The sequence below is a fragment of the Harpegnathos saltator genome, unplaced genomic scaffold (genome assembly GCF_003227715.2).
Source record: "Harpegnathos saltator strain DR-91 unplaced genomic scaffold, Hsal_v8.6 scaffold844, whole genome shotgun sequence".
NCBI classification, from domain to species: Eukaryota; Metazoa; Arthropoda; class Insecta; order Hymenoptera; family Formicidae; genus Harpegnathos; species Harpegnathos saltator.
Window position 1 is genome coordinate 1,548,742 of NW_020230698.1, and position 14,941 is coordinate 1,563,682.

Sequence of the window (14,941 nt, forward strand, 5' to 3'; positions counted from 1 at the left end):
TTTCTTTTCTATTTCTAATCGTTATCATAATTGATTATGTCGAGTGCTATCTCTAGCTTTCTACGTGCGCAGTAACGATTTATTCACGACTATAGAGGTGTCTTTGGTACGAAAAATATATTCGAGATGAAACGCGTATATATTATCGTGTAAAAAGGAGGGACTCTAATATAAATATATACATCTATATATACATACGCGTGTATATGTATATATATATATATATGCCTGACCACGCCTTTACAAATTAATATTTTAAATAATATAAAGACAAGTGATATATGAGTATTAAACGTCGAAAGGAAATGCATTACGTTCAAGCCAATCGACTAATAACAAATCACCGCATCATTCGTCTCTCTCAGCTCAACGCGTACATATATATGTGTGTGTGTGTGTATGTATACACACACACACACACACACATCGCAACCATAGTAAAAAAAGAACTTAATTGTAGGAGAAGGATCTAATGTATTACATATGTACATATGTAATATATTAGTTACATACGCGTATACATGTATATACGAGTCTCTTGTAGCAATTAATCCCTTCTCGGGAAAGCTGCGAGAAGAGAAAAAAGAAAACCGCGTGTCGACTATATATTTCTCGATATAAAGAAGTTCCGCGGGTGATGAATTGAAATGTTGGAACGTTTACATTTATTAGTATTACCGTTAAACCCGTCGCTAATAATATACATATGTAATAAAATTCGCAAAGTTTCCGCAACGGGTTAAAGAAGAAGCGAGAAGAAAGGTACAACGCTCTGATATAAAAAAGATGAAAGTACAAAAGATCGAATAGTAAATATAATTTAATCAGTTTTCGCGATACAAGTACAAAAAGATAAAAATAATTCAACGCAAACGGAATGAATTGTCAATCAATTACAGGCGTGTAGAGTAGCATGCGAATTCCGTAAATGCGTCGGTTAAATGCTCGAACGAACAGTCATGCAACATAGAATAAGAAAATAAAGACGAAGAAAATCAGCGTCGTCATTCCGTTCCCTTGAAGAGAAAAGAATCCTCAAAGGAGACTATTTATTGCACCATTCGCATTAAGGCTGATTCTTCACTATCCGTCTACACGACTCAGACATGAGTCAGTCAATCGTTCTGTCAAAAGATTCCCCAATGTTTTCGCATTGAAATATTCACCGTCACATCTTAATCGTTCTAATTAAAAAAAAAAAAGAGAAAAAAATATTACTGAAATCTAACCGTCTAGACGGATAACGAGAATCAGTCTTTGTATACGTTCCCCTTTCGTTCGATAAGACTAAACAATGATCGAGCACGATCGACGACAAGATCGATCGAATTTCCTCCTCGCAAATTACGCCGTTAATATTCGATCCTGCAGATCTTCCGATCGTGCGACGGGCCGCGGCTACAGCGGCAAGAGTGAACAGTGGTAACGAACTTGGTGAGAGAGCGCTCGCTCGTTCGGCCGATTCTGACGATTTTATCACGCGAGTGTGCGAGTCGCCGGAACTCGCTTCGCACAAAATGACTCGCGTTTTTAGCGAAGAAGGAAAAAAGATGAAAAGGAAATGCAGATTTGGCACAATATCCTAACGCGGGACTCGCGCGCGAGGTCGAACACGCCGTGTCTGTACCACATCTCTACTGAATTCGCATCGGCTGCGATTCTGTTATCTCCCTGCTCACCGATTCAACCGATTTTTGTTTTTTCTCCTTTTTTCTTTTTTTTTTTTTTTAGAATATGAACCTTACACACACATGTATCTGCTACAAACGGAACGCGTGAAACAGTGAAACAGTCTTTGTCGTACACACCAATCGAATCACACGTCTCTGTACAAAGCGCAACAATCTGCTCCGCTTGATCCCCGCTGATCAAATCGCTTCCTTTCAGCTCTCATATCGCCCTGGCCTTGGCTCGACAGTGTATCGCGAGTCTTTTGATCTTCGCTAATTTCAACGGTCCTGCGCACTCTTCTCGTTCGAGTCCGGCAAAAATACAGCTTATTTACAGCTTACGTCGAAGCGTTGTACTTCTTCGTATTCAATCACGTTTAGTAACGTTAACGGGTTCTCTCTTAACAACTCTTATGGCATTTTACAAGCTTTCATCTGCCACGCGCGTGCGCGTTAAAATTACGAACGACTACTACTTTTGTTTCCGTTGGGCTTTCGTGCCGATAGCTAAGAGGATAAATTATAGGTAGAATGCAACATGAGATTCATAATTTTCCGAAAAACAGGCTCTTCAAGCCAGACGTCGATAGCTCCTCCTAGATTTAAAAACGTTGCTTTTAATATCTCGGAAGTTTCAATTTTCACAGCACGGCGACTACTCGAAAAAAATCCCTCTACATTCGTAATTTTCCGGTAGGGGCAGCGGATGAAAGCTTCTCCGAATATGCACGAGGCCAGTTTTGTCCGCACGACCGACACACGTCGCGGCTTCTTCGAGGAAAACGTGGATTGCGTCTAAACCACCTATATACACAACACTGTACATAGTTAATTTAAATCGAGGTGGGACTCAAAGGGGCTCAGCTGAGTGACAATTTGGGCGTCCTCTGAGCACGAATACGACGACCTTCCTCATTACACAACGGCCGAACAGAAAGTCTTACTTACCGTGATTAACGGACGTAGTAGCCGGTCGGAGCGGTTCGGACCTGCTCCTCGGCGAGAAGGCGTTTCCTTTTACTCGATAGGGAAAGTCGCGTGTATGTATATATGTATGTATGTATGTATGTATGTATATGTGTGTCTACCTAGCGATAAACGTTTAGCCGAGTCGCTCCTCGATTAATCGCGGTCAAGCTAGCCGAACAGTTCGATTCACCGATCAGTCGCGCGTCGATGAGCGGAGCTTCGCGCGGTCCTCGTCCTCTTCGTCGTGATGGTCGTCGTTCACATTTCCTCTTCACTCCGTCGGGAGAATTTGAAGATGAAAAGAATCGACCGTTCCGCCGTGTTTAAACGCGGCCAAGATCACAGAACAACTCTAAGGCTCATCGTAGTCGCACCTCGGCCGCGATATATACGCCGGCGCCTACATCGACACTCCGCTCTTCTCTCTCTCTCTCTCTCTCTCTCTCTCTCTCTCTCTCTCTCTCTCTCTCTCTCTCTCTCTCTCTCTCTCTCTCTCTCTCTCTCTCTCTCGCACATCGACACTCGTCGGGTTTACCGCTAAATGCAAGTAGAGTCTGGATGCTGACTGACGGACTTTCTCGTCTTCTTCTGTTCCTTCATTGTCAACTCCTGAGACGGTCTGCGCGGGCTACCGAGCGTGACTAGAGCGGAGGCTACGGCTAGACCAGCACTTTGCCCAGCTGGCGTGTAAGGCTCACCGCCAGTCGGTAATCTGACTAGCAGAGACAGGACCGCCGCTCTGTTACCACAACAGGGCTCCAATGCGATCGGACTAGGAGCAGCCTGTGTACACAGAAAAATACATGTTGCATTTTCAGGTAAATGTTACTTGTTTCAAGCATTTCAGAGGTTTATACGTCCGTAAGTCTATCATAAATTTATCATAAGCACCAAATATAGTCGAAACATATTCTGAATCTTAGTAAGCTCGGCACTTTAATTATAAATATTAAATTAACACAAGAATATTCAGTTATAATAAATTCAGTTTCTTTCTTTACAGAGTATGAATTTTACAATATCTCTCGAAAAGAGAGAATGAATTCTTTCTTTTTCTTTTTAGTATATGATAATGAACTCTTCTAAAATTTGTGATGAATGTATATTTTAAGATTTTTATCAGAAAAGGTTCTGTATTAAAGACAAACATTACTTAAAGAGAAGAAAGCAAATTAGATAATCGTTTTTTTAGCAGTAGAATATTTTTTTCTATGTACTGACAGTGACAGTGTGAGAATGAAAGTTAGTCCATTTCCTTCATGTAAAAATAATCGCGTAAGAAATATTTTTGACTTTCGGATTAAAAGAAACGATTGTATTTTCATGCCGTTATAATTTTATGAAACGATATAAAGTGAATGTTTCAATTATAGTGACAATGTCTCAATTTGAGAAAATTTACACCCATTTTCTTCCTCAGAAGAAGAATAAACTAATATGAATTCATATTTACTCTACACGTATGTTTTTATCTAAAATTTTGTACATTATAACAAATTTCGAATAAAATTCGAAGGAAAAAAAGCCATGATAAATTCTAGAATACCATAATTAGAAGCATAATTATTTTCTCACTAATTAAGCATTCACCTTGTGCGCATTTTTTATCTATGGAACTTCTGCCAACCTTCGCCCCATTATTTCATAAAATTATATACAACATATGATTGTTACACCTTGTCTGAAAAATTCGGAATGACTTATCACACAACCCAATATATCGCCAAGATTAAGCTTTACCTTCTTCTTCTTACGGCAATTAATCAAATCAGCATCACCGCATTCCGAGTCTGAACTCTCGATGTCGCGCCTCTCGATCTCTACGAGAACTTGACTGAACGCCCTGCTGGCCATCTGCTCCATCTCTAGGAAGAGTCGTTGTCTTCTCCGATACATGTCGTACTTCTGCTTAATCTTCCAGAGAATGGCAGCTACCAGCAGCAGAGCGAGGAAGCACCTGTGCGGTGTCATGTAATCTCTAGTTTACAAGTAAGTACTGGTTGAGGTTCTGCACAACGGAGGAGGCATGAAGAATTTCGGAAACAAATAAAGCGTATGGCCAATAGTCCCGTTACTTCTCAAGAGTCTCTCACTTTTTTCTTTCTGCCATATTGCTCTCGGCAGAGTATCTAGCTGATTACACTCAAGATATAACGCACTATTAACCCGCGCTTTATTTCGGATCAGCCCAAATGTTCAACCGACGAAGTGTACTCACGTGCAGAATGTAATGAAAAACTGCTGCAGATTCAGCTTGGAATATTGCGAGAACGAGATCTGGATCCACAGCGGCGGCTGGAAGTCATACATGTACACGTAGAACGTGGTGAGGGTATTGTTATCCTCGCCGCCGAAGTTGTAATCCGCCTTGCTGAAGCGGTGCTTGTACATAGTCGTCGTGCAGTTTGCCCCTAACAGCACCGGCTTCTCCGGGCTGTTCACCTTCTTGATGGTGACGTTCATCTTGGCGAGCACGGAGCACGTGATGGAGAACTCGGCGTCGATGTCGGCCTTTGGCGGTGAGTTCTTGAAGTTGATCGCCCGATAGTGGCGATCCTCCTTCTTGCTCAGATTGAACGTGAACTGATAATCAATGGCCAAGTCATCTGAAACGAGGTTAATAACGATGCTACACCAAACGAAACGGAGAATCGCACGACAGACATATTTCAACAATCGACTTACAAAAACAAGATCCTTTGTTCGTAGGATCACCGTGATAAAGACCGGACACGTCGCAACGCTCGCAATGGTCGCCGATAATGCCCTTGGTCGTGCAGAAACACTTGCCCGTTTCGCTCGTGCACTGCGTGCCTTGATTGTTGCAGGAGCAAGCTGTAATCGCACGCAAGCGTCATTCGATCGTCTCTATCTCTCTCTCTCTCTCTCTTTCTTTCCCTATCTATCTCTACAACTACACACTCAACTCTAAAACTCCCTCTAAAACTTAGAACAATCAGTGCTCTGAGTCAATTCAAACAAGAATTATATTTTACATTTGCACCCCCTCTCTCCCCCCCCCCATATCGACGAATTAATCAGATATAATTAACTAGTTACAATCAAGAAGTTAGTAATAAAAGGCTTACAAGATCTAAGCGCAGAGTCAAAGTGCGTAATAAATATTTTGTCTATTTTAATAAAACACAAATATAGATACTACAAAGTAAATTAACAAACGTTTCGATTATAACGTTAGACTTTTTTCTACACCCGTTATATACGTCTATTTATAATTATTGTATGTATCTAATTTACATCTATTGTTCGTTACAAATAATGATACTCGCGATATGTATGACAAAAGAGGAGAATTACGTACGCTGACAAGTCGCTCCGTTAAGTGGACTACCATAATAACCGGGAATACACTTGTCGCAGTGTGGCCCGTAGGTCAAATTGCCGCACGGCTGAATGCATACGCTGCTGTTTGGAAGACACTTGCTGTGACCGTTGCATTGGCAAGCTGCGGGGATCAAGGAGCGACACGCAAGAAGAGAATTAATATTCAGCGGCATTGCACACGCGACGACGACAACGGCGTGAGATATTCACGGGAAAGGCGCGATTGGCACGGAACGTTCGCTTACTCGGACAATTCGTGAAGTACCAATTATCTCTCGGGCACGTGTTGAGACTCCTGCTGCTGGGGCCGCCGGCTCCGCCAGGTAGGCACAGTCCTTTGCCGGTCTCGGAGCCGTCGTCGCACCAGCCGCAGCCGGGGTCCGCTCGACAAGTAGAACACGACGAATAGAAGCTGCACCATTCCCTGCCGGTCTCCGTGGCGCGACATCGGGCATCTATCGTGGTCCACTCGCGACATTGTCCGTACGGGAAGCTGGCCGGATATGCATTCTTGTCCACGCACTTGGCTTCGTTCTGGCACCAGATGCAATCAGACTCGGTGCAATTTCGACACGACGTGTACTCCACGCACGGACTACGGCATCTCTCCATGGTCAGTCGTTGCGCCAGGATCGTGCCGTTCAACACGCTCACCTGTTTCGGAGACACATGGAAGGGATTAAATACGCCGGCCGATTGTTCTGTTAATTGCTCGCAAGCCGAGATCGCGTCGAGCGAATGAAGCGGGTATCAAGTGCGTTTTAAAGCAAATGTTGCGAATTGCAATCAAGGCGAATGTCCCGATTTACGACAAGTGCATCCGTTGAAAAAAAAAAAAAGACCCCGTATTACTCTTCGAATGACCCACTATGTAAGAGCAAATAACAGACGCTACGAACGCTTCGTTGCGTATTCGCACGATGTACCTCTCGAGTCTTCGACTGCGGCTTGCAACGGTCAGGCCCGTTGGACCATGACCATATACAACGCGGATTGCTAGAACAGGCATGACATGTGTGCAGTTGTAGGCACTCGATGCCGGTGTTCGCATCGCATTGGTCCAGATCCTTGATGACGAGTCGTGAAGCCGGTGCGTTGGGATGATCCCGGCATTTCTCGTGTGAGCAGCTCTTGCCGCACCATACGCAGTTATATGAGGTCTGCACGCAGGCGACGCAGTCTGTGAAAAGCTTGCAGAGCTCCTCATGAGACGTCATGCCACGTGGAGGCATCTCGTCCAGACATCTCATGTAAACGCCGTCGTGATCGTCGTACTCTTTATGATTGAGCACATGCTGCGGTATCTTCGTGATCTGCAAGCAACGACCGTCCCGCTTGTGCCACACGCATTTCACACCTATCCGGGCATTCAGGCACTGATACTGGTTCGTGATATGCTCGCAGTTACCCGGTGTATACCTACGCAAGGACAGAACATCTTATGTGTATTGCTATTGTATAAAAGCATCAGCCGTTCTTTAGCGTGAGATCAGATCATGCAATGATTAATAGAGATAAAGAAGGAAACGACGAAGAATCTGAAGCCGTAAGAGAAGGCAACAGCGACAAGTCTCTTTAAAGCAGTCGTCATACGTGCCTTGACATTTATCTATTATTATTAAAACGTCATTTCGTTCAGCGCTCTCAATAGGACAGATTTCTTCACAAGCGTGAATCAATGTAATTATCATCCAGTGTGGTTTCTACCTACGTGTGATTTTCAACCTTACGCATTAGATGTGAAATTAACATTAGAAATACCGAAGCGGTCAAAAAAAGAAAAAGAATGCTGGGCGCGATAATTTGACAAATTATTTAATTAATAATTTACCGATGATCTAGTTATTTGGTTAGCTTAGTAGGTCACTTAACCGTGTGATAAATAATGTATAGTTAATGTTAAGGCACATACAACGTCCGGTGAATACCAAAGTAAATCGTACCTCAGCATATCAGACAGCATTTCGCCGTTGAAGCCGCCGAAGATATACATCGATTTCTCGAAGACGGTCGCACTATGGCCGTAGCGCGGCAGATCATTCATGTCTCTGGGCATGGTGTACTGATGCCAAGCATCGCACGTGACGTCATAACCCAACGTATCGGACGAATAGCATCGTGCACCATGCGAGTGATGCGTGTCGTTGTGCATGTTGCCGCCGAACACCAGCATGAGTCCACCGGAAACGAAGGCGGCAGTATGGAAGAACCGCGCCGACGGCGCCGACGTGAGCAACCGCCACTCGTGGAAATTCGGATGGTAAGAGTACAGCCGGCTGGTCAGCACCTGCGTGCTCTGCGACTCCGATACGTAGCCGCCGTACACGTATATGAGATTCGTGAGAGGATCGTATGCGGCGCTGTGCCCATAGCCACCCTTCACCGGAAAGCCGGTCGTTTTAACGATCTGCCACTCCCGCGTACCCAAGTAGTACTCTTGGACGGTGTTTAAGTAACCATACTGGGGCGAATAGCCGAATATCACAACCATCTTCTCCTTCTTGCCATGATTCTGCACGAGAGTCGCGGTGTGCCCGGCTACCTGTGTAAAAACGACTCGTTGAGATCCGAGATAGCCGGAAACTCGAGAAGCGAGCATATCGACGTATTCACGTGATCATTATTCAGAACATCAGAGAAACTGTATTAAATTTTCCAGCGATTAACTCTTTAATCACGATTATGGCATGCAAGATCACGACTATTTCTACATATCGTCTTTTTTAGAGATTTAAATTGTGAAATCTTGTACTAAAATGTAGAATTGTATCTAATCGAAAAGAGTGAAAATCAAGTTTATAGAAGCTCCAGCACAGGATGTTGGTTGTGGAAAGTTTGATTTATTTTAGTGTCTTGTTTAAAAATTACCCAATTAATTTACTAATTCATTCGAACATCTACAGACTTGATTTTAATCTTGTCACTATACATCAAAGCTATACATTTTCTCACTCTTTAAACTGATATTTTGCGAGATAACGTAATCCTACAGCTGAGCTGTCAGATTACCTTCAGAGGGCCGCATATCGTCTTGTTGTGGCAGTTGTCGTGCACGGTGACATTCTCCCAGACCTTCGCGGACACGTCGAACGCCCAGATTTCATTAGTCACAGTAGAGTTCTGCACGACACCGCCGTACATGAATATCTTGTCGCCGAAAAGCACGCACGAGTGCGCATAACGCGGCAACGGCACTTTACCCTCCACGTGAGGCGTCTCCCAGACGTTGCCGTTGTAATCATAAACATAGATCATCTTGGCACGATGAAAACTCTCGCCGCCGACCACATACAGCGAGTCCTTCCAGACGATGGAACAGTGACTGGACGAGCCATCCGGCAGGTCCTTATACATAATATTCTCCCAAAATCCACGATCGCCCTTTTGACTGCAATCCGCACCTACAAACAAATCAAGAGCTGAACTGAGTAATTTGTTTCGTTTCACTTCACTTCGATTGAATCTATTTTAAACGAACTGTACTCATAAACTCTCAGATATTATCAGACCGCTAAGGTGAACGTCTTAATTAATGAATGTCCTAATTTGTGACAATTGCATTTATTTTCTCAATAAATCATTATATCATTGAGACATTCACCTCATTTTTCTGCAAGAAATTATTATTTGCTACCAACATCCTTGTGACCTCATTGGTCAAAATTAATTGGAACGTTTAAATCTATTTTACGTATTTTAATGCGGTTTCAATCGGGGGTTGCATTCGTTTCTCTTTCATATCGTGCGCGATCGTCGATTCGATAATGCAGAATTCACAGTGTGAAATTTAAAAATATTAGGAATTGGTCTCTTGAGAAATCATCGCCGAGAGAAACCTCGTTGTCAATCCAGACGTATCCCGAGATGCGAATAAATCGAATACGGCCTATTTTCCACGCGAAACTCGTTAAACGAGTGTGAACGATGCGATGTTAAGGCGTTGCAATTATGATTGTTACGTAGATACGTAGCGGTAATGTTAAATTTGATACACGATATCCATCCGCGATCATATAATACTGTATTAATACTATATCAATACTATACTAATGGGCGCATCGAATTACCGAAAATACAAGTCTCGTACATTTACAAATTTGCTAGAGAGCGCGCGGATATATTATTCATAAATTATAACACACGCGTGACTAAAAATCTACGCTAAAAAATTGGTCATCTTTCGGAATAACTCATATCGGCACCGGCATATCTGGCCACGTAAAATGAAAAATAAAATGTTAAATTATTATAAAATAATTTCTGCGTTCAAAGTGTAAAATCTCACCGAGAGACAGAGACAGAGACAGAGACAGAGACAGAGACAGAGACAGAGACAGAGACAGAGACAGAGACAGAGACAGAGACAGAGACAGAGACAGAGACAGAGACAGAGACAGAGACAGAGACAGAGACAGAGACAGAGACAGAGACAGAGACAGAGACAGAGACAGAGACAGAGACAGAGACAGAGACAGAGACAGAGACAGAGACAGAGACAGAGACAGAGACAGAGACAGAGAGAGAGAGAGAGAGAGAGAGAGAGAGAGAGAGAGAGAGAGAGAGAGAGAGAGAGAGAGAGAGAGAGAGAGAGAGAGAGAGAGAGAGAGAGAGAGAGAGAGAGAGAGGGTCGGTTGGTACTATATACGGAGAAGAATGTTTGAATAAAACAATTTTTTGCTGAAATGTCAATGATTTAGAAATTCCGATTAGTTACCAGAGCTCAGTCTGAGTTATCAAAGTTAACTTAGATAGAATCCTGGAATCTCTCGGAATCGCTCATATTTCACCAGAAAATTGACTCGTTCAAGCAAACATTTTTCTCTGTGTAGAGCTACGAAAGCGAGCGATGGAAAAAAAATGATCGGTTGCTAATCTCTCATCACACGCAGATTCGTCTCCGTGAAACGCGAGCGATCCGAACAAGGCGGATTGCGCGATATCCATCGTGACAAAAAAAAACGCGACTCACCTTTGTACCCGTTGAAGCAGTTGCAGTGATGACTCTCGCGATCGCACTCGCCCTGGCCGTGGTAGTACGAACAATTGTTGGGACATACCTGGATGTCGCAGGCCTCACCGGTCCACGTGGCGTCGCAGGTGCATGTGCCTTCTATGCAGACGCCGTTTCCGGAACAGTCGATGTGGGAGTACCTGGGGACGTGAAACAACACGGGGTTTGTGTATACACGAGATACGTTGAATCAATCTTGACTTTCGAAGCGGTGGCAGCGGCGCGATGCCACGCGATCGCGATCGTCTAACGCCGGCAATGAGTAAACATACACACTCGCGCGCTATTTGCTCGTTCACCGTGAACACTATGTCAATATTTCTCCTATTGAGAAAGAAGGACTGCCGATAATAACCGCGATACGTTTTGATTACGCTCAGTATCTGAGGAACGGAAGTTCGAGTCGCGAGAGGCAGCCTGTGCGAGTGGATCCGGACGCGAAGATATCGCGAGAGTTTCTCCTCCATTTAGAGACAACATTTCTAAGTCATAATTAATACTTATTCGATGACCACACTAGTATTCGTTTTAATCAATGTTCTTTGATTTTAAGTGAAACGAACAGCAGCCATCTTTATATGCGAATTTATGCTTTTAAGAAAATGTATATTTCCTCGTTTGAAAAGAATGTGTGTTCCCAGTGTGAAAATATTATTATGGAATATTTGAAGCAAGTAATATTTACTCGAATGCAGTTTTCCGCACATCGAGTAAATGTTTTCCTACTCTTCAGATATCTGTCCCCAGAATGCAAATTTCATGAAAAGCTGAATAGAGGTCCTCTTAGCCGCGAGTCGCGGGGGGACACGAGTTGTACTTCCCCGTCAGCGTGTATTCCGAAATGCTACGCTCCCTCCGAGCTCGGACTCGGACGTCTTTCTCGCACGAGGGGCTGAGTCCCCCGATTCTGATCACAGGTGACGTTATCAAACGTGACACAGATAGAGCTAAGTACTTCCTGCGCGCAGTGGAAGCTCGATAAAGTTCCTAAGCCGGGAGCGACCCAATTACGAGTCATTGACGGTTGTGTACCGCGTAATCTACGCGTTATTACGCGCTCTTCAGGTTGACGTCCACCTGACCGCGGAGAAACCGCCGAGATCTCGTGCCGAGGTCTCGCCTTCCCCTTTCGAGTGAGTTATTCCCCCCCCCCCCGAGGTTGCGTTATCACTCGCGGCGTGTCCACCGCAGGATATACTTGACTTACATTCGGCACGGTCTCGTTCGTAAAATACCCGCACGAAATCCCATACAGGGGGCTAACGCGAGCTAGAGCCGGCCACGTGTTCTCTCTACTCGCGATGCTGCCGCGACAGTCGTAGCCGTTCGCGACACTTTTAAGGTCACAGCCGATGTCACGGTCCATCAAGCCGCGCCGTTAATATGGATAATTCCGCAAAACATCCGGCGCACCGCTTTTTCCCCATCTCGCGAGAGTGTCGCGCACATTCCCGGCACAAAGGTACCAGCCGCGCGTGACGCTACGGTTATTTATCTACACTGCACCTTCGCATACGCCGGATTAAAATATCCTCAGGTTCATACGCGACACGCTGCGCCACTGTTACCGCTGTTTTACGTAACGCCGCGAAAGAAGTCGCGCGCGCGCTCGCCGGCTCGCTGCGAATCCTATTCACGGCGAATCCTGTAGCGCGGCGAGGACACGGCCCTATATTATTTCAGCGATTCGGCGGAGGCGATCGATCGCGATCGAAAATGATACCTTCGAGCGCGCTCGACGAAAATCGGAGAAAGAAAGAAAGAGAAGAAGAGAGAGAGAGAGAGAGGAGAGAGAGAGAGAGAGGCAGAAGGAGAGGCCGAGCACGGCCTCAGCCTGGCGTACTCACCTGCTCGGGCAAGCATTGATTTTATACGTAATGTTGAAGCCGCTCATGTTGTACGCGACGTCGGAGTAAAAGTGCAGCAGCGCGCTGCCGGATCGCGCTATTACTTCCGGCACACGGCGTATGTGATAGCCGTCCTTGTGCATCAACCCGGAAAACACAGCCAGCAACGGCGCCTCGATGCTGTCACCGTCGTAGATGTACAGATGGTCCCAGCCGCATTCCGTCGCGAACTGCTCCACGTGCATGCGTATCTTGGACTTGGACTCGCTGCTGATCAGCCAGGAGCACTTCACGTCCGCCGTGTAGTTGCCGAAGCCGTCGTGGATGTTCCCGCTATTCCCCAATAATCTGCCGGCAGGACAAAAGGTGTCTCGCTTTAGTCGTCAGCGCCGACTTAATCCGGTAACTTCGACCCGGTAAAGTCGAGCACGACCCCGCTCGACGACGGCGACCACAACAGTCGCATCCGGCTCGGACTTTATCATATTCTCAGGATGCTGTATCTCGTGTATACAACGTCCTTGGAGTGTCGTATCAAGAGAGTGAGAGAGAGAGAGAGAGAGAGACGTGGAAACGACCGTAAAAATAAATTAGCGGAATAATACGCGGATGCAATTGACGTGAAACTTAATAACACGTGCACGCAGAGAGGAGAGGGGAGAGGAGGAGAAAGGAGAAGGAGGACAGGGAGAGAGAGAGAGAGGGAGAAGAGACAAAGAGAGGAGGAGGTGCGTTTTTGCGATAAATTTCTGCGATGAGATTAATCGCGGTTGCAGGAACCAGTTAGTCAAGAGAATTTCCTCGTGTCTGTTTTTACGAGTCTAACATGCGACGAATTGAACGCCTGTTGCGTCCCGCGATTACGCTCCCCCCTTTCTCTCTCTCTCTCTCTCTCTCTCTCTCTCTCTCTCTCTCTCTCTCTCTCTCTCCCTTTCTCTCTCTCTCTCTCTCTTACCATTGACTCGTGATTTCGGCGCCGCGCCACCGGGAAGTCGCGTGCGATTGAAACCGCCATTAATTCCATTAATGACACTTTCAGGCGTGAACGACTGAGCTTAATTACGGCCCGCGTCCGAACAATCGCTCGCGCTTGCGCGCCTGCAATGTACATACACATAGTTGCATTAATACGCACACACCTCGGGGGGATCCATCAGATGCATGAGTGACACGGAAGAGCGAGAGATCAACGGGTCTCGTCGGCGAGACGAGAAGGAGAGAGAGAGAGAGAGAGAGAGAGAGAGAGAGAGAGAGAGAGAGAGAGAGAGAGAGAGAGAGAGAGAGAGAGAGAGAGTTAGCCACATGGCTAACATCCTTAATCGCTTCCTATTTTTTTCAATGACCGCTCGCAAGCCGATAATAACGGCGCGCATGGAGGTGCGAGGCAGGCCGGAAGCCGACGGAATGGAAAACGCTCGGCGTCCTTGGCGGATCCCGACACGAGGCGGATAACCGAGAGAAAGTGCAGTGCTGCATCTTAACGCAAGCAACGGAGCGACCAGCCCAGCCAGCCAGCCGAGTCAGCGAGCCACCTGCATTTCCGCGACGACCGCGAGGACGCGCCGGGAAAGGGCGTGACGTCGTCAGTGTGCGCCTCGAAGACGCCTCGACGTGCTTGCTCGACGTGGCGATTCGATTGTCGATTGGTCGATCCGGAATACCCGAGGCGGCGCAACACGACGAAAGTGTCAAAATGTCAAAGGATTACACCAAGATAAGAAGGCGGTTTCGATGACACATTCGCAAGCGCCTCGTTGGAATAAAAAGAAGAGCCGCGTCGTCGATAACGCGTGTCCTTCCTTTCTGTTTTTTTATCAGAAAGATATGAGGTGCGATGTTGAGGACGGGCATTCGAGCGCGCTGTTGAAGCGCCAATATCATCGCGAGTGCCGGGGGATCTGAACAAAAGGAACGCGACTGTGCGAGGAGGATGTAAGAAAACAGAGAGAGAGAAAGAGAGAGAGAGAGAGAGAGAGAGAGAGAGAGAGAGAGAGAGAGAGAGAGAGAGAGAGAAGAGAGAGAGAGAGAGAGAGAGAGAGAGAGAGAGAGCGAGAGAGAGACAACGCGTTCGTTGGAAAAAATATCGATACGTCGCGGGA

General features: G+C 45.7%; 1 protein-coding gene across 3 annotated transcripts in view; it reads right to left on the reverse strand.

Annotated features, from left to right (window-relative positions):
- Positions 1 to 802: 802 nt before the first annotated feature.
- Positions 803 to 14,941, reverse strand: part of dsd (attractin-like protein dsd) — a 36,243-nt gene continuing 22,104 nt past the window's right edge. The window contains exons 2-12 of one of the 3 annotated variants that reach the window (XM_011149208.3): positions 12,843 to 13,190; positions 10,954 to 11,135; positions 8,994 to 9,385; positions 7,928 to 8,526; positions 6,911 to 7,403; positions 6,230 to 6,638; positions 5,962 to 6,105; positions 5,325 to 5,474; positions 4,858 to 5,245; positions 4,380 to 4,596; positions 803 to 3,422 (exon numbers count right to left, since the gene is read on the reverse strand). In XM_011149208.3, the coding sequence (XP_011147510.1) occupies positions 3,177 to 3,422; positions 4,380 to 4,596; positions 4,858 to 5,245; positions 5,325 to 5,474; positions 5,962 to 6,105; positions 6,230 to 6,638; positions 6,911 to 7,403; positions 7,928 to 8,526; positions 8,994 to 9,385; positions 10,954 to 11,135; positions 12,843 to 13,190 (3,568 nt within the window). In that variant the 3' untranslated portion in view covers positions 803 to 3,176. Of the gene's footprint in view, positions 3,423 to 4,379; positions 4,618 to 4,857; positions 5,246 to 5,324; positions 5,475 to 5,961; positions 6,106 to 6,229; positions 6,639 to 6,910; positions 7,404 to 7,927; positions 8,527 to 8,993; positions 9,386 to 10,953; positions 11,136 to 12,842; positions 13,191 to 14,941 lie in introns of all 3 variants that reach the window. The other 2 variants (XM_011149207.3, XM_011149209.3) reach the window with 2 other exon arrangements.